General features: G+C 40.6%; 1 protein-coding gene across 8 annotated transcripts in view; it reads right to left on the bottom strand.

Annotated features, from left to right (window-relative positions):
* DENND5A (DENN domain containing 5A) overlaps positions 1-20,278 on the bottom strand; it is a 128,694-nt gene that overhangs the window by 16,100 nt on the left and 92,316 nt on the right. For all 8 annotated transcript variants that reach the window (XM_034932119.4, XM_034932116.4, XM_034932115.4 and 5 more), the window contains 4 exons: positions 15,665-15,815; positions 14,894-14,987; positions 10,849-10,980; positions 5,750-5,902 (listed from right to left, as the gene is read on the bottom strand). In XM_034932119.4, the coding sequence (XP_034788010.1) occupies positions 5,750-5,902; positions 10,849-10,980; positions 14,894-14,987; positions 15,665-15,815 (530 nt within the window). The remainder of the gene's footprint in view (positions 1-5,749; positions 5,903-10,848; positions 10,981-14,893; positions 14,988-15,664; positions 15,816-20,278) is intronic.

The raw sequence follows: 20,278 nt of genomic DNA on the forward strand, positions 1-20,278 counted from the left end.
AGACCAGCCTGGCCAACAGGAGGAAACCCCATCTCTACTAAAATACAAAAATTAGGCGCGCATGGTGACAGGTGCCTGTAATCCCAGCTACTCAGGAGGCTGAGGCAGGAGAATTGCTTGAACCCAGGAGGCAGAGATTGCAGTGAGTCAAGATGGCACTACTGCACTCCAGCCTGGGCAACAGGGTGAGACTCCATTTAAAAAAAAAAAAAAAGGTCTATTAATGTATCTAACAGATAATACAAGAGCTTAAAATATTTATGGTCTTTGACTTAGTAATTCAACTTCTAGAAATCCATTCATCCTTCCATCTACCACAACCATTAGAAAGTAGGCTCCCCAGCATCTAGGCAGACTAGGAAAGCAGCCTAAGATAAATTAATAGAACTGTCTGAATGTGGCACACATTAAGTACAGCTGGTGACCAGAGAGCCTGACATGCAATAACACCAAAGAGCCAAGGACAAGGGCAAAATCAGGCCACTATACCAGAAGAAGGAAGCCCCTGGCTCACAATGATTACAGAGGTGAGGAGAAAGAGCAAGGGCAGGAGTGGAAGAGCAGCAGCTGGGCTGCTCTTTGGTCTTTCTAGTTCAAGAGACATGGCCTACTCTTTTTCCTCTTTTGCAAAGGGTCTGATTGGGATTGCAAGGTTCAATACAGCCTGACTATCCATTTATGGACATGGACACACAATAAACTGCATCAGATTCTACAAGAATGTCATAAGCAAGAAAGATAAGTAACAACTCCTTTTCACGTGTCAACCCTAAATGGCAGCAGTTACAAAACCAGTATGAAAAACCAAACCTCTATCTGATAGAAAAACATACTATAGGTGGAAGCCCATCTCCTTGGAAGATGTCACTGAAAGCCAAAGAGAGTGGTGAGGATAACAGAGGTTCTTATGAAGACTTGCTGCAGGCAGCCTTACATCCAAGCAGTCAAGGCTAGTAACAAAATTTAAGAGGCCAGCAGCAAAAATGCTGTTTGGGTTCTCTCTACTTTCTGAGCAGATAATAATGGGCGGTTGCTTAGGAAGGTACCCCCACAGGGGCATAATAAAATCACCCTCTGAGAGCAAATTTAGTCACAATCTGGGTGTATGATAAAGGACAGCAGGTAACCAGGGTGTGACCGCTGGATTGGAAGATAACTGAAGAATGTCTCAGCAGGATAAAGTCAGCAAAATGGAGGCCTAGGGAGAACATGGTGTTAGGAACCCAACATAGATCATCAGCGTCAATCTCCAGCTGAACATGTATCCCTAAGAGCATTAACGCCATGCCAGCAAGAACAGATCCTCACTCTCCTCTGGTGACATTGTCACTGCTTCACTTCCAGAGCTCCAAAAGCCAGGACTCAGAACAAAATAGAACCTCAACTAAAAAGTCCCCATTATTTTGCACTGGTTTCTCACCAAACAAGCAGCCTATCTCTCCAAAATAAGAGGGGGCTCAAATGAACTCTAAAAGAAATTCCAGTCTGGCCAACATGGTGAAACCCCACTTCTGCTAAAAATACAAAACAATTTGCCGGACGTGGTGGCCTGAGCCTGTAATCCCAGCTACTCGTGAGGCTGAGGCAGGGGAACTGCTTGAACCAGGGAGGTGGAGGTTGCAGTGAGCCAAGATCGCGCCATTGCACTCCAGCCTGGGCAACAGAGCAAGACTCCGTCTCAAAAAAAAAAAAAACGATACAAAAATTAGCCAGGCATTGTGGTGCGGAGCTGTAGTCCCAGCTACTTGGCAGGCTGAGGTGGGAGAATCACTTGAACTCAGGATGTGGAGGTTGCAGTGAGCTGAGATCATACCACTGCACTCCAGGCTGCGTGACAGAGCAAGACTCTCGAAGGAAAGAGAGAAGGGGAGGGGAGGGAAAGGGGAAGGAGGGACAGAGGGATGGAAGGATAGATGGATGGATGGATGGAAGGAAGGAAGGAAGGAAGATCTTGCTGTGAGAATTCCTGCAGAATAATAAATTCCTCCTATGGTGAGAATTACTGCAGAATACAGTAGAACACAGACTTAGAACATAGAATGATACGGTACTATTTTTCAAAATACAGGAAGAAGCTTCACTAACTCCCTAGAAATTTTTGCAGTAAATATTTAAAAGTTTTCAGCATATATGTTTTACCTCAAAGCTAAAAGAGCTCAACTATAGTGCCAGGCTTGCTAAATGTTATGGAAAATGATAAAAGGATTATATGTATTCTACTCACTTATTATAGAGAAAAAGAAACAAACCCTTCCATACAGAACCCAGCATAATAATAGCTGTCATATGTTGGATACTTATCACATGCCAGGTATTTCCTTTCATTGCCTCTAATGATCACAGCTGAAAGGTATTTATTTAATTCTTTTAACTTTTATTTTAGGTTCAGGGGCACACATGCAAGTTTGTTATATAGGTAAACTGCATATCACAGGGGTCTGGTGTACAGATTACTTCATTATTCATGTAATAAGCCTCGTACCCCACAGGTAGTTTTTCAGTCCTCTCCCTCCTCCCACTCTCCACTCTCAAGTAGGCCTTGGTGCCTGTTGTTCCCTTCTTTGTGTCCATGGGTACTCAATGTTTAGCTCCCACTTATAAGTGAGAACAAGCAGTATTTGGTTTTCTGTTCCTATATGAGTTCACTTAGGACTATGGTCTCCAGCTGCATCCATGTTGCTACAAAGGCCGTGATCTAGTTCTTTTTATGGCTGTGTAGTGTTGTATGGTGTGTATGTATCACCTTTTCTTTATCTGGTCTACCGTTGATGGCCATTTAGGTTGATCATAACTTTGCCATTGTGAATAGTGCTACAATGAACATACACGTGCATATGTCTTTATTGTAGAACAATTAATATTCTGAAAGATAGGTTTTTATTAACTATCTATCTTTCATGGATTTGGATTTCAGAAAGTGCAAGTTGCTTATTTAAAGTCATCCAGTGGAGCCAGGATTCAAACCCAAGTCTTTCTGACTCACAGTTCACAGTGTTGCTACTACACCAGTCTCAAAATTTTAGGAATGCAATACACAATTTTTAACATTTAAAAAACTCTATAAATGCAGTGTTGTTTACAATACTGAAAAATCAGAATTAACCTAAATGACTAATAATAAGAGATTGATTAAAGTATGGCACATCTATACAACAGATGTAGTCATTAAAACTGAGATTTTACAATAACCACAAACATTCAGAGAGCCAGAAACCAGGCTCTGAGCTTAGTGCTTTACATTAATTATCGAATCCACACAAGGACCCAATGGATGTGGGTACTTTTAAAATTCCATCAGGCAGGGAACAGTGGCTTATGCCTGTGATCCCAGCAGTCTAGGGGGCTGAGGCAGGAGGATCACTTGAGCCCAGGAGTTTGAGAGCAGCCAGGACAACATAGGGAGACCTCATCTCTACAAAAAAAAAAAAAAAATTAGCTGGGCATGGTGCCACACGCCTGTAGTCTCAGTCTCCAAGAGTCTCCAAGCTGAGGTGGGAGACACAGTTGAGCACAGGAGGTCAAGGTTGCAGTGAGCAGAGATCATGCTAGTGCACTCCAGCCTGGGCAACAAAGCAAGACGCTGTCTCAAAAATTAAATTAAATTAAATTAATATAAAATAAAATAAAATTCCATCATACATATAAGGAAACAGGCTTAGAGAAGCTAGGTAACTTGCTTAGTTTCATAAAGTTATTGAGTGGAAATCATACTTCAAACCCAGATCTGTCTGTTTTACAGTCAAGCTCTTAAACACTTACTATACTATCATCTAAAAATTAGTTAAGGACATAGAAAAGATATGAGATAAAAACAAAGCAAGTTGCAAAGCATTACATACAGTATTAACTCATTTGGATTTTTTAAAAAACCACTTCATTGAGATATAATTCATATTACCATAAAATTCACACTTTTAAAGTATGCAATTTTCTGAACAAAAAAATCTGGTTTTTAGTATAGAGTTGTGCAATCATCACCACTATCTAATTCTAGAACATTTTCATCACCCCCAAAAGACACTCCATATGCATTAGTAGTCACTTCCCATTGCTCCCTTCCTCTAGCCTCTGGCAACCCTTAATCTACTTTCTGTCTATGGATTTGCCTATTTTAGACATTTTGTATAAATGAGATCATACAATCTGTGGCCTTTTGTGTCTGGCTTCTTTCACTTAGTATGTTTTCAGAGTTCATCCATGTTGTACCACATGTAGGTACTTTATTCCCTTTATTGCTCAATAATATTCCAATGTATTATACCAAATTTAGGTCACCCACTCATTAGCTGATAAATATCTGGGTCATAATAGCCTCATAAGATGACACTATTATGACTAATGCTGCTATGAACTTTTTTTTCTTTTTTTTTTTTTGAGACGGAGTTTCACTCTTGTTGCCTAGGCTGCAGTGCAATGGTGCAATCTTGGCTCACTGCAACCTCTGCCTCCTGGGTTCAAGCGATCCTCCTGCCTCAGCCTCCCAGGCAGCTGGGATTACAGGCATGCACCACCACCTGGCTAATTTTGTATTTTTGGTAGAGACGGGGTTTCACCATGTTGATCAGGCTGGTCTCAAACTCCTGACCTCAAGTGATCCACCTGTCTTGGCCTCCCAAAGTGCTGGGATTACAGGTGTGAGCCACTGCGCCTGGCCTGCTATGAACATTTGTATACAAGTTTTTGTGTAGACATATGTTTTCACTTATCTTGAGTATGTATCTAGAAGTGGGCTTGCTAGGTCATATAAGAACTGTTTAACATTTTGAGGAACTGCCAGACTGTTTTCCAAAGTGGCTGCACCATTTTACATTCCCATCAGCAATGTATGAAAGTTCCCATTTCTCCACATCCTTAACACTTGTTACTTATTTTAACTACTCCAGTGGATGTGAAATAGTATCTCATTGTGGTTCCACTGGGTTTTTAAATATACAGCTATATACGCATGGGCATATGTACACAGAAGAATGCTCTGAAGAACATGTGTGGAAGATTGTTGCTATACCCATTAGAATGACACAGGAAGGCAAGAGATCTTGGTCTGTTTTGTTCACTGAGGTATTTCTAGTGCCTACAACAGTACCTGACATAGTAGGCCCTTGAGAAATACCAATGGATACTAATATGTATTTTCTAATTTTTCCATGATAAAACTTCTTTTCAAAAAATTTCAAGTTATTTTCAAATTTAAAGATACATAAAAATAAAAGGTATCTATCTTGACTACCAATTGAAAACAGAGTATTTTGAAATAAGGAAATTCTCTGGGTATTAAGTGGAAAAATCAAACTTACTCAACTTCCTGAGGCCTTCTCTCAAATGTTTAGTTAAACCATCTGCATACAAAAGAAATGTTAATGACAGACTTTTTTTCCACTGTGAATATATGATTAGTGAAGAACCTTTAGTGTATGATTGGTACTTCCTGAGCTCCAACTTCTCTCCTTCTGGTCTATCTCTAGACTAGGGCCAGCTGCCAAACAGGAACTATCAGGTTGGCCTTCAGCTATACCCCCAGGAAGAAAGATGCCTCTTTTTAAAAGTCTGACAAACACACAGATTTATAAAGCTTATCTTTAAGGAAAATAGTTTGGATCACATTTATTTAATTGTTTATTTCAAATCTCACTCCAGGGCACTGTGCACCATTCTTCAAAGCCAGTCAGCTGGACAAAAAGAGTGTGGGAAAGCTAGTAACTGAAAACAGGAAGACAATTTGCTCAGCAATGAGAGGCAAGACATCCATTACCTGTTTCACTTGTAGTCCATGACTCCAGATCCTTTCCAGGAGATCACAAAGGCTGGCAATCAGGGTGTTCTCTTCCACCCCTGTGATGTTCACCTCCCCATGCCCTAGCTCCACAGCTTCTCGGCCCATCTTTTCCACCAGCATCCTCTTGGTCTACAAGGAAGCAGTCAACAGGATTAAATAACCACAGTGAGCAGGATTACATACAACCGGAGAGGGTTCTGACAGCCTGCACAGTACATCTGTTGGGCTGGGAAGGACAGGATGAATTAGCCCCAAGGACACAGAATATATTTATACCCATGTAGGTCTGGTTACAAGGGAGTGCATGCTTTAAAAATTTAGTTAAGAAAGGCCAGGTGTGGTGGCTCACACCTGTAATCCCAGCACTCTGGGAGGCCTAGTTGGGCAGATCACGAGGTCAGGAGATCGAGACCATCCTGGCTAACACGGTGAAACCCTGTCTCTACTAAAAATACAAAAAAATTAGCCAGGTGTGGTGGCGGCCGCCTGTGGTCCCAGCTACTCAGGAGGCTGAAGCAGGAGAATGGCATCAACCAAGGAAGCGTAGCTTGCAGCAAGCTGAGATCGCGCCACTGCACTCCAGCCTGGGCAACAGAGCAAGACTCCGTCTCAAAAAAAAAATATATGTAGTTAAGGAAAGGATAAGAACACAGCAATCTTTATGACTCCTGGTCAGTGATTTCATCACTCTGTATTCAGTTTTTGCATTTATGAAAGAAACAAATAAACCCTTCAGTCATGCTTATCTCTGACATTGTCTGATTCCCACTGCTTAAATGACCCTACCAAACAAACCTTTGAGCATACATACAACTTAGAAACATATCTGAAATAACTGTCAAGGGGACAAAAATTGAGGAGGTAATTTATTTTACATAAAAATTTTCAACTGCTTATTGTAAGATCATAACCAAGAAAACACATACTGCATAATGATAATCACAGTTTTTATTAAGTACTATATCAGGCATTGTACTTGGCATTTCATTATCTCATTTAAGCCTCCTAACAATCTATGAGGTAACTATTATTATTGTTCCCAATTTACCAATACGGAAATTGAGAAATACAGTAATCAATATACTAAATTTAAACATAGTATAAAACAATATAGTATATTTATAGTCTAAGTATAGTATAATTCTCTTAAGTAACTTGCCCAAAATCTATACTTAATATAGCACTATATTAAATTATATATATATATATTGCCCAAAATGAAACAGCAAAGTAGCAATAGATCTGGCCTTTGAACCCATATCTGCCTGAACTTTGAGTCCAAGTTCAAAAGTAAGATTTAACTATGCTATAAATTTGTGATATATAAAAATCTAAGAAAAGGAAAACAAATCACCCCAATCCTACTTTTCAGAAGCAACAACTCTTAATATTTTGGCATATTTCTTTCCACTGTTACTGTTTTTAACCTTTTTATTGTGAAATATATAACATATATATGCTATTACATCATTATGACCAGCGCCAGGCCAGTTCCTTTTTTTTTTTTTTTTTTTTTTTGAGATGGAGTTTCGCTCTTGTTGCCCAGGCTGGAGTGCAATGGCACGATCTCGGCTCACTGCAACCTCCGCCTCCCCGGTTCAAGCAAATTCTCCAGCCTCAGCCTCCCGAGTAGCTGGGATTACAGGCATGCACCACCACGCCTGGCTAATTTTGTATTTTTAGTAGAGACAGGGTTTCTCCATGTTGGTCAGGCTGGTCTCAAACTCCCGACCTCAAGTGATCTGCCCACCTCAGCCTCCCAAAGTGCTGGGATTACAGGCATGAGCCACTGCGCCTGGCCAGTATTTTATTTATAAATACTGTCTGTTTATATCTTTGAAGCACCCTACGTGCCCTCTTCCACTCACCTTCCGACTCTAGAAGCGACCACTTACCCAACGAAACTACAGAAAAGCAAGAAAATTATTACCTATATTTTTAACCCTAAAATATATGGTTTCGTTTGCCTGTATGTATCTTTTTTTTTTAAGACAGGGTCTCTCTCTATTGCCTAGACTGGAGTGCAGTGGCTCGATCATGGTTCACGTAGCCTCAACTTCCCAGATTCAACTGATCATCCCACCTCAGCCCCCGCAGTAGCTGGGACTATAGGCGTGCATGTTTCTTTTGTGATTTTTTTTTTTTTTTCTTTAAGAGACTGGGTCTTAGCATGTTGCCCTGGCTGGAACCGAACTCCCAGGCTCAAGCAATCCCCCCACCTCAGCCTCCCAAGTAGCTGGGATTACAGGTGTGTGCTGATACTCCTGGCTTGTGATTTGCTTTTTCACTCGTTTATATTTGTGAAATTCATCCACACTGATGTGTATAACTGTTATCCATTTCCATTGTTGTATAGCATTCCACCACATGAATATACCACAATATATTTATTAATTCTCTTACTGATTGGCTTTCTCAACTGATTGGTTGTTTCCAGTTTGGAGCTATTAAAAGAATGCTGCCGTAAACTTCTTGTACATATCTCTTGGGACATGCTCCAAAAGTTTCTCTAGGGAATATACCTAGGAGAAGAATTACTAAACAATACTATGCTGTTTTCCAAAATCATCATACCAATTTATACTTTCAACAGCCTGTTGCCTCACGTGCAAGCCAATACTTTGTGATGTTACATTGATTACTATATTTCTTCAATTCTAGATGTATATTTTCCCACATATTAACATGTCTAAAATTGATATGTATTTCACAGTCATCATTGGCTAGGAATAGGAAGTTGTCACAGCCAGGTCATGCATCTCATGACTTAAGAATTTTGACAGTCCAGGCCAGTTGCGCAGTGCCTCAAACCTGTAATCCCAGCACTTTGGAGGCCGAGGCAGACAGATCACTTGAGGTCAGGAGTTCAATACCAGCCTGGTCAATATGATGAAACCCTGTCTCTACTAAAAATACAAAAATTAGCCAAGCATGGTGGTGCACTCCTGTAATCCCAGCCACTCGGGAGGCTAAGGCACGAGAACTGCTTGAACCTGGGAGGCAGAGGTTGCAGTGAGCCGAGATTGCATCACTGCACTCCAGCCTGGGTGACACACAGTGAGACTCCATCTCAAAAAAAAAAAAAAAGAATGACAGTCCAGCAGCTTAGAAAAAAAAATGCAGAAATGCAGCATCACCAATGTTCTTCATAGTAGAAAGGCAGAAGAGACAAAATTGTATGGAAAAAAAATCACAGATATTAATTACTCAGAGTGAACTGACAGAAGTTTTACACAAACACACACACACACTGGCCACAATGCCTGGCCAGAGTTTTTTTTAACCTAAATTTAAAATATCAGTACTGATATATTAATCAGGTTTTTTTTTTTTTTTTTTTTTTTTTGAGAGAGGGTCTCATTCTGCAGCCTTGACCTCCAGGGCTCAAATGATCCTCCTACCTCAGCCACCAAAGTAGCTGGGACTAAAGGTGTGCACCACCACGCCTAATTTTTTTTTTTTTTTTTTTTTAGTAGAGATGAGGTTTCGCCATGTTGCTTAGCCTGGCCTCAAACTTCTGGGCTCGAGTGATTCACCCACCTCTATCTCCCAAAGCGACAGGATTACAGGCATGAGCCGCTGTGCCCTGCCAATCTAGCTTTAAACAGTAATAATTTATTCTGCAAGAGACAGCATATTTTATTCCCTCCTATAAATGAACATCACTTCAAATGGGCACCACTTAGAACTGAAAGTGCAGGAGACTATTTTTATTCCATTGATAAATAAATAGGATGTAGTAGAGACTGAGTTAGTTGAACTGCCCTAAAATTATGGTATGCTGACTTGGTTGAAAGATTCTTTTTATTAGAAAAGACATTTAAATTCATAATTAAAACATTAAAAATTAAGAATGAATGTCTTTGTAGAACAGAGAAAAACACCCAAACAATCTAAGCTTAAACAGAATGACACATTTTAGCCTGGCACATAGTAGGTACCCAGTAAATTTCTGTTTCTAGATATAAGATATCATTGCTATCAGATAAAAATAAAGGGGAAAAAATATTTGCATATACATAAGACTAATCTATTGAAGTAAGTTAGAGTGAAGACTAGTCTGATTTAAAGTACTGTAAAATGTCAAAAATTTAAAACTATGCCTGTAACCCCAGCTACTCAGGAAGCTGAGGTAGGAGGATCACTTAAGCCCAGGAGTTCAAGATGAGCCTGGGCAATATAGTGAGATCCTGTCTTTAAAAAAGTTTTTTATTAAATTAAAAAGTACATCTCTCTGTTGTTCTTTTTTTTGTTTTGAGATGGAGTCTTGCCCTGTCGCCCAGGCTGGAGTGCAATGGCGCGATCTCGGCTCACTGCAACCTCCGCCTCCCGGGTTCAAGAGATTCTCCTGCCTCAGTCTCCCAAGTAGCTGGGATTACAGGTGCATGCCACCACGCCCGGCTAAATTTTTTGTGTCTTTAGTAGAGACGGGGTTTTACCATGTTGGCCAGGCTGGTCTTGAACTCCTGACCTCGTGATCTGCCTGCCTCAGCCTCCCAAAGTGCTGGGATTACAGGTGTGAGCCACTGCGCCCAGCTTGTTGTTCATTTTTATAGAATATACATTAAGTTTTTATCAAGCAAAGCATGCATGCTCTCAATTAATGGTATATTTTATTTAAAACAAATATACCTAATTTCAAATTAACAGGATCTTAAAATTAGTACTGTCTCATTATATTAACGATTTTTTTTTTTAAGACAGAGTCTCGCTCTGTTGCCCACGCAGGAGTGCAGTGGTGCCATCATAGCTCACTGTAGCCTTGACTTCCCAGGTTCAAGCAATCCTCCCACTTCAACCTCCCAAGTATCTGGGACTACAGGTGTGTGCCACCATGCCCATCTTAATACTTTTGTAAAGACAGGGTCTCACTACGTTCTCCAAGTTGGTCTTGAACTCCTGGGCTCAAGCAATCCTCCTGCCACGGTCTCCCAAAGTGCTGGGATTACAGGCATGAGCCATCACGCCCAGCCAACAGTATTTTTAAAATCCAGAGGGAGTGGTCAGAGCCAATCCTTGGTCTTACCTTGGCTGCTAACAGAAATAGCACACATACAGAGATGTCCACAGCTTACCTTATTGCGGCATTCCTTCAGCAGGCCCTCTACAAACTTCCAATTGGTCTGGGCAATCACTGATGGAGAGAGGTTGGACAGTTTGGGCTGGCGGATAGTGCTGCCCATAGTCCTGGCTTCCTGGATGTACTTCTATATCAAACAGAAAAATAAAGACCCTTTGTGTCCATGTACATAAACCAAAGGTCAGCAGTACTGGTGGGTGCCTGAAGAGGGCAATATTTTCTCACATTTTCTTTTTTTTTCTTTTTTTTTTTTTTTTTTTTTTTTTTTTTGAGACGAATCTTGCTCTGTCGCCAGGCTGGAGTGCAGTGGCACGATCTCAGCTCGCTGCAACCTCCACCTCCCAGGCTCAGGCAATCCTCCTGCCTCAGCCTCCTGAGTGGCTGGGACTACAGGCACGTGCCACCACGCCCGGCTAATTTTTTGTATTTTAGTAGAGACGGCGTTTCACCATGTTAGCCAGGATGGTCTTTATCTCCTGACCTGGTGATCCATCTGCCTCAGTCTCCCAAAGTACTGAGATTATAGGCATGAGCCACCGTGCCCAGCTTATTTTCTCGCACTTTCTTAGCTGCCTCTTTCTAGGCTCAGATAGTTAGGAATAGAAAATTTTTAATTTAATTCTTGTATTAAAGAGAAAAACTGAGATGATGGTTTCTGTTTTAGCTGATGTAAAGCACTCCCCGAATGGTATAATTACCTTTGATTTAAAGATACAAGAGTCAGGCAAGGCGCAGTGGCTCACGCCTGTAATCCCAGCACTTTGGGAGGCTGAGGTGGGCGGATCACAAGGTCAGGAGTTCAAGACCAGTCTGGCCAACACAGTGAAACTCCATCTTTACTAAAAATATAAAAACTAGCCAGGTGTGGTGGTGCATGCCTGTAATCCCAGCTACTCAGGAGGCTGACGCAGGAGAATTGCTTGAACCCGGGAGGTGGAGGTTGTGGTGAGCTGAGATCATGCCACTGCACTCTAGCCTGGGCGACAGAGCGAGACTCCATCACAAAAAATAAATAAATAAATAAAAAATTTAAAAATTAAATTAAAAAAAGATACAAGAGTCAAAAAACACATGACTACAGCAAATCTCAAATCTCTGAGTAACACTGAGAAAATAATTTCCCCCACCAAGCTGAGAGGAATTTAACTCCTCTGCCCATATCAAAGATATCTACCCTTTCTATCATAAAGTATAAAATTAAGGCCTGGAAAATAAGATTGCACACTCAAAACAACAACTGCAATTATTTTGTATAATGTGCTGGTGATTCTTCTTCATATGTTGTTTAACACAGAACTCACATCAATGCAGTAAAATGCAATCTGATATCCTCTCAGTAGGTTCATAACCAACATTTTTACCCTAAACTTCTCCCTTCCCCCATATTTATTCCAGTGGCATAACTCTGTCCATTCTATCTTATGGCCCCTTAATCTATCTCTACTACCAACCCCCCAAGGTTAGGGTCCAATTACTATTACTTGGACTGCTGTTACCTGTCTCCTAACTTGTTAGCTATCTCCATACCACCCTCCTCCAAAATATTCTGCCCACAGCCTCCTTTACACATTTACACGCCAAACTTTAGATCCTGCCATGTCCTCTACTTGAAATGCTCTTCTTATAGCTCCAGGGAGATGAAAAATTAAAAAAAAAAGAAAAAGAAAAAGAAAAACAGCCAGGAGCAGTGACTCTGGCCTGTAATCCCAGCACTTTGGGGGGCTGAGGCGAGTGGATCACTTGAGCTCAGAAGTTTGAGACCATCCTGGGCAACATGAAGAAACCCTGTCTCTACCAAAAATACAAAAAAACCCAAAACAACAACAAACAATTAGCCAGGAATGGTGGCGTGTGCCTGTGGTCCCAGCTACTAGAGAGGCTGAGGTGGGAGGATCACCTGAGCCTTGGAGGCAGAGGTTGCAGTGAGCCAAGATTACACCATTGCACTCCAACCTAGGTGACAGAGTAAGACCCCATTTCAAAATAAAATAAAAGCTCTTCTAACAATCCCATCATTCTCTAAGGCTTAAAGAGATGCTTGCTCCTCTTCCAAATCATCTTGTTTGATGATGACCCCAAGTAGAAGTAACCTCTGCTTTCTCTAATCAGTAATCAAACATTGGTTTGCTCCTCATATGGTCATTTCAAAAGCTTATTCTCTTGAAGTTATCTTTCTATCTGATTTTGCTCCCTTATATCAACTGGTATTCCCTGAGGACAAGACTAACCTCTTTTGTCACCTTTGTATTTCAAAGTGTTAACCTCAGTGATTTTTTTTTTTTTTTTTTTTTTTTTTTTTTTGCTTTAGCAAAGAATTCCTTGATACCTCAGTGATATGGTTTGGCTGTGACCCCATCCAAATCTCATCTTGAATTGTAGCTCCTACAATTCCCACATGTTGTGGGAGGGACCCAGTGGGAGGTAATTGAGTCACGGGGGTAGATCTTTCCTGAGCTGTTCTCATGATAGTGCATAAGTCTCATGAGATCTGATGGTTTTATAAGGGGGAATTTCCCTGCAAAAGCTCTCTCTTTGCCCACTGCCATCCACGTTAAGACGTGACTTGCTCCTCCTTGCTGTCCACCATGATTGTGAAGCCTCCCCAGCCATGTGGAACTGTGAGTCCATTAAATCTTTCTTTTGTAAATTGCCCAGTCTTGTGTATGTCCTTTATCAGCAACATGAAAACAGACTAATACACTCAGTGATTCTGACCAAGAAAATGTGGTCAATAAACACTGCTGAAAATAGTAATGAGGAGGTTAGGTGGAAGACAGACTTTTAAAATAACACAAATAACCAAAATTTCTTATGCTACTCTCACAAAAAAAAAAATCCCAGTGCAACTGTATCCTATAAATCAGCAGTTGAAGATTCATAACCATATCTTACAATTTTAATTTATTCATTAAAAACATAGCAAAGGGAGAATATGTTATTTATTTTCCAATTCACTGAGCTGCCAGACACATGAAAACAGTATGCCTTCTTGGGTTCTCTCTGTGCAAGATGAAAATTACAGGGTCTTTTCTCAAAGATAAGTTACTGAAATAGGTTTCTGAAGTTAACACTCATTTTCACAACTTCTTTGCAACTAAGTAAGGCAGGGTCTACAACCTGAAGTTTATAACTAGAAACTTAAGAAGCAAGTTACAGTAGAGCTGAGAAACTCAGCTTACAAGCAATGAAGATTCAGGAGGTAAATTCAAGAATCTTGGGTTTCCAGGTACCTGATAATAATGTTCCTCTCCTTTAGTCTTTTAAAGAAGAAGAAGAAAAAAAAAAGTCAAGATTATCTGTTTCAATTTAAGGTAAGAAACAGTAGGAAAAAAACTCTAACAAAATTAACTTCTTTCTGGGCTGGGCGCAGTAGCTCACACCTATAATCCCAGCACTTTGGGGGGATGAGGCAGGCGGATTACCTGAGGTCAGGTGTTTGAGACCAGCCTGGCCAACGTGGTGAAACCCCGTCTCTACTAAAAATACAGAAATTATCTGCGCGTGGTGGTGGTGCCTGTAATTCCAGCTACTCAAGAGGCTGAGGCAGGGGAATTGCTTGAACCCAGGAGATGGAGGCTGCAGTGAGCCGAGATCGCTCCACTGCACTCCAGCCTGGGCGATAAAAGCGAGACTCTGTCTCAAACAAAAAAAGAACTAAAAAAAATTAACTTTTTTCCTATATACACACGCACACACACACACACACACACACACAACTCACACCAATTTTTAAAGGATTTCTCCCAAGTTTCAGACTCTTAACTTCTGAGGTTCCTATTGAACTCCCCAGGGAGCATCATGCATGAGAAATTACAACCGGTTAGTAGCTAGCTGGAATTTGCAAAAACATCCCACATTCTGATTTGTGATAACCCAGGCCCAGCATTAGATATCAGGAACTAGACCTATTATTAACCCTTCTTTATGGGGTGAGGTCATTGCTGAGACGTTTGAATCAGACCAGAGAACAGGAAACGAGAAAGAGAAGGAGTGCACAGCATGATAGCAAGGTCATCCTTATCATTCTCAAGGTATCTTACCTCCCTCTGGTCATTATCTAAACGCAGGTGTTCTGTGTGCTGCTTCTGCCGATCTTTCCGCCTCCACTGGGCAGGGGCATTCCTTTTCGTCCACCTAACACAATCAGAACCAAAGCAGGCAATTAATAATGTCTCACTTAAAAAGCAATGTCAACTAACAGGAGAAAACATGAATGACTACGAGTCAATGCTGGACACAGGAAATGACCTAGATGTCACCAGAGACAGCTCAGAGACCTTGAGGAAGAGCAGATTAAAGATGAGTGACTGGACATGAGAGAGACACCTCCTCATGGAACATGTCTCTCTTGAAACATCTACAAACACTTGACATATAGATCTAAAACTATATTCACTTAACTCTATCTGGGCTTTGATACAGTCATCTTCAAAAGTAACTAATGAGTAATTCTGCTAACTTACCTACTTTTCAGTTCAGGTTCTGATTATTTCAACTGCCATTTATTAAATACAATGCTAGCTTGCTGTTGAATGGGATCCAGGCATGAGATGATTTTAACCCATCTGCAGCTTTTTGCAGGTCCTAGACATATGGAGCTATCCCAATCTGCATAGTGGAGGCAGAACTGAAAGATATTCTGTCACATACTTTCTTGTTCAAATAAGCAAACCACCTAGATAGTCTGGGTCTTCTCCATATCTGCTTTAGAAAAGTACAAGGTCTTCTAGGGGTAACAGCCCTAGCCCAGATACTAGATGACCCTATTACAGCTAGGGAGTTGGATTAGTGAATCCCTGGGGTTGACTCACTTGTTGCTGGCTGGCCCAGTGGAAAGTACATCAGACTGCAGCTTAGGGAAGAAGCCCGGCTCATATTTCCCTTGTCCAATCTTCATGTCAAGTAAATGTGGGTGAATTGCAGTATGGTCAATTTTTGCCAGACGCAGCTCAATTGCTTTCTCTGGATGAGAATAAACACACACACACACACACACACACACACACACACACACATAAATACACACACAAATAAATCAAGTCAAACATTCTTTAAGAATCTAGCTACTCTTCCATTTCCAGCCAAGATAGAGTAAAAGGGACTGATTTTCCTGCCTAATAGGAAAAAACCCATGCAAAATAATATAAAATGATAAACTTCAGAATACTGGACATCAGGCAATGAAGGGCAGGACCCTGAGAAATAGGTAACAAATGAGGTAACCCCTAGAACTATCCCAGCTAACTGCTTAGAGAAAGCTTCCAGGCTGTGGCACAGGGAGGGGAGTTCTAGGCAGAGTCTGGTGGACTCCCTGAGTTAAGGAGACCAAGGTGGCTAGAGTTCATATGAACGGTACCAGAGAAGAGAGAGAATCCAGGGGATCTGCAGGGCATTTAGCAGGGTAATGGGTCAGTTCACGCAAGTAAAGAAACTACTCAAGGCTGGAGAAAGAATCACCGGAAAGGATTAGGAGAAACAATACAAAATGTTCACACAGGGCTGGGAATAATGCCTGTCCCCACCTGCCAGACTAGAAAACCTAATCATTCATGGGGCACTGAGTAAAGTACTCAGAGGGTCTTGCCTCAGTAGTAGATAATTAATCACAGCCTAAAGGATGCTCTGGTCCTGCCAGAGGAAAACACAAAGAAATCAAATTATTTCTAAGTAACTTAACTACACCCCAGAACAAAGACTGAGAATATTTATAGGAATATAGAAGTGTCCAGGACTCAAATAGTAAAATTCACAGTGTCTGGCATCTAATCAAAGATTACCAGGGCCTGGTAGCTTACGCCTGTAATCCCAGCACTCTGGGAGGCCAAAGTGAGGGTATCATTTAAGGCCAGGACTTCAAGGCCAGCCTGGGCAACATAGTGAGACCTCATCTCTTCAAAAAATAAAAAAAAAAAAGAGCCAGACATGGTGGCATACACCTTTATTCCTAGCTATTCAGGAGGCCAAGGCCAGAAGATCACTTGAGCCCAGGAGTTTAAGGTTATGGTGAGCTATAATTACACTACCGCACTCCAGCCTGGGCAACAAAGCAGAACCTCTTAAAAACAAACAAACAAACAACATCAACAACAAAAAACTAGAAACATGGAACTCAAACTTCTGAAGATGAAAGCTGTAATATCTGAGATGAAAAATACACGGGCTGGGTTAAAAGCACACTCAACCATGCAGGAGAAAAAATAAGTGAGCTTGAAGCCATAGCAACAGAAATGATCCCAAAGAAGTCACAGAGAGAGAGAAAAAACTGTTGCCATTAAAAGAGTATCAGCGGTTCTGGGATAACTACGCAATCCCAGATATTACATGTATGTGTAACTGCAGTCCCTAAGGTAGGGATGGGGAGAACAGAAAAATTACTAGAAGAAATACTGGCCAGAATTTTTACAAATTTGACGTAAACAAAAAATCCACAGATCTAAAAAGCACAATGAGCTGCAAGCACAAGAATCATGAAGGAAAGTACACCAAGCCACATCATAATCAAATTGCTCAAAATCAGTGATAAAAAGAAAATCTTAAAATCTGGTAGAGAAAGTAGACATTTTGTATATAGAGAAGATCAAAATTAAGGATGACAGCAGATTTCTTATCAGAAAACAATGGAAGTGTAATATGGTTTGGCTCCATGTCCGCACCCAAATCTCAACTTGAACTGTAATAATCCCCATGTGTGGTGGGAGGGACCCAGTGGGAGGTAACTGAATCACAGGGGCGGTTTCCCTCATGCTATTCTCGCGATAGTGAGTGAATTCTCATAGATATGATGGTTTTATAAGCATCTGGCATTTGCCCTCCTGGTACTCATTCTCTCTCCTGCTGTGCTGTGAAGAGGTGCCTTCCACCATGCTTGTAAGTTTCTTGAGGCATTCCCAGCCATGCGGAACTGAGTCAATTAAACCTCTTTCCTTTGCAAATTACCCAGTCTTGGGTATTTCTTCATAGCAGCATGAGAATAAACTAATTACAAAGTGAGAAGACAGAGGAGCGACATCTTTTTTTTATTTTTATTTTTTTGAGACAGGGTCTCATTCTGTCGCCCGGGCTAGAGTGCAGTGGTGTGATCTTGGCTCACTACAACCTCCACCTTCCGGGTTCAAGCAATTCTTGTGCCTCAGCCTCCTGAGTAGCTTGGACTACAAGCACGTACTATCATGCCTGGCTAATTTTTTTTTTTTTTTTTTTTTTATGTTTAGTAGCAACAGGGTTTCACCATGTTGGCCAGGCTGGTCTCAAACTCCTGACCTCAAGTGTTCTGCCCACCTCAGACTCCCAAAGTGCTGGGATTACAGGAGTGAGCCACCGCACCTGGCCTGGAGCAACATCTTTAGAGTACTGAAAGGAAAAAACTATTAACCTATACTCAGGGAAAATACCTTTCAAAGACAAAAGAACTACAAAAGCTGAAAGAATTCATCACCAGCAGATCTACACTACAAGAAATGTTAAAGGAAGTCCTTCTGGCAGTAGGTAAATAATACCAGATGGAAGTATGGATCTACAGAAAAGAAAGAAGAGCACCAGAAATGCTAACTACACAGTTAATGTATTCGATTTTGTACTTATTATTCAAATCCCTTTAAAAGGTAATTGACTGTTTAAACAAAAATGACCATGTAGTGTTAGGTTTATGACATATGTAAAAGTAAAATAGATGACAATAGCACATCGGCTAGGAAGAGAGAAATGGAAATAGAGTTTTGTGAAGTTCTTTTTTGTTGTTGTTTAGAGACAGGGTCTCATGATGTGATCCAAGTTGGACTCAAACTCCTGGGCTCAGGCAACCCTCCCCCTTCAGCCTACCAAACAGCTGGGACTATGGGTGCACATGACTGTGCCTGGCAGTTCTGTACAGTTCTTATACTATGTGGAAAGTGATATTGTATCACCTAAAAGTAGACTGTGATAAGTTAAATGTGTACTATAAATCCTAAAGCAACTGCTAAAATAACACAAGTTATAGCTAGTAAACCAATAAAGTAGATAAAATGAAATCATAAAAAAAATTGAAAGGCCGGGTGCGGTGGCTCACGCCTGTAATCCCAGCACTTTGGGAGGCCGAGGCGGGCGGATCACGAGGTCAGGAGATCAAGACCACGGTGAAACCCCGTCTCTACTAAAAATACAAAAAATTAGCCGGGCGTAGTGGCGGGCGCCTGTAGTCCCAGCTACTCGGGAGGCTGAGGCAGGAGAATGGCGTGAACCCGGAAGGCAGAAGTTGCAGTGAGCCTAGATCCCGCCACTGCACTCCAGCCTGGGCAATAGAGCAAGACTCCACCTCAAAAAAAAAAAAAAAAAAGAAAAAAAAATGGAAAATATTCAATTAGTACACAAGAGGGCAGAAAAAGAAGAAAAGGGAACAAAGAACAGATGGGACAAATAGAAAACAAACAGCAAAATGACAGGCTTAAACCCAGCAATATCAATAATCATATTAAATGTACATGGTCTGAAGACCTCAGTTAAAAACCGGAAACTGTCAAATTGGATAAAAATGCAAAACCCAATTACATGCTGCCTACAATAAATACCCTTTAAATATAAAGACACAAATAGATTAAAAGTAAAATAATGACAAAGATATGCCCTGTTAGCACTAGTCAAAAGAAAGCTGGAGTAGTTATTAATATCAGACAAAATAGATTTCACAGTAAAGAATATTACTCTGAATAAAGAAGGTTATTTCTTTTTTTTTGTTTTAGAAAAAAAAATTAAAAATTAGCCAGGCATGGCGGCACACATCTACTGTCCTAGCTACTCGATAAGCTAAGACGAGAGGATCCCTTCAGCCCACTAGTTCAAAGTTACAGAAAACCATGGCCACACCACTGCACTCTAGCCGCAACAGAGCGAGACCCCATCAACATTAAAACAACAACAAAAAAAATCAATATAATTCACCATATTAACAAACTAAAGCTAAAAACCATATAATTATCTTGATAGATACAGAAAAAGCATTTGACAAAATTCAACATCCACCTCAGATAAAAACTCTGAACAAACTAGTAAGATCCTTAACTGCTAAAGGTTATCTATGAAAAACAAAGGAATAAGATTGCCCACTCTCACCACTTCTATTTGACTTCGTACTAGAGGTTCAAGCCAGTGTAATACAGAAAAAAAATAAATAAATAAGAAGAAGAAGAAAAAGAAAAGGAAAAGAAATAAAAGGCATCCAGGGTGGTGGAAAGGAAAAGTAAAACTGTCATTATTCACAGGTAATGTGACTGTCTATGTAGAAAATCTGATGGATGTACAAAAAAGCTATTAAAAGTTAGTTTAGTATGGCTGCAGGACACAATATAAACATACAAAATGCTATTATAGTTCTATATACTAGCAATGAACAATTAGAAATTAAAATTAAGAAAGCAATACAATAGCACCAAATTTATATAACACAAAAC

The sequence above is a fragment of the Pan paniscus genome, chromosome 9 (genome assembly GCF_029289425.2).
Source record: "Pan paniscus chromosome 9, NHGRI_mPanPan1-v2.0_pri, whole genome shotgun sequence".
Classification (NCBI taxonomy): domain Eukaryota; kingdom Metazoa; phylum Chordata; class Mammalia; order Primates; family Hominidae; genus Pan; species Pan paniscus.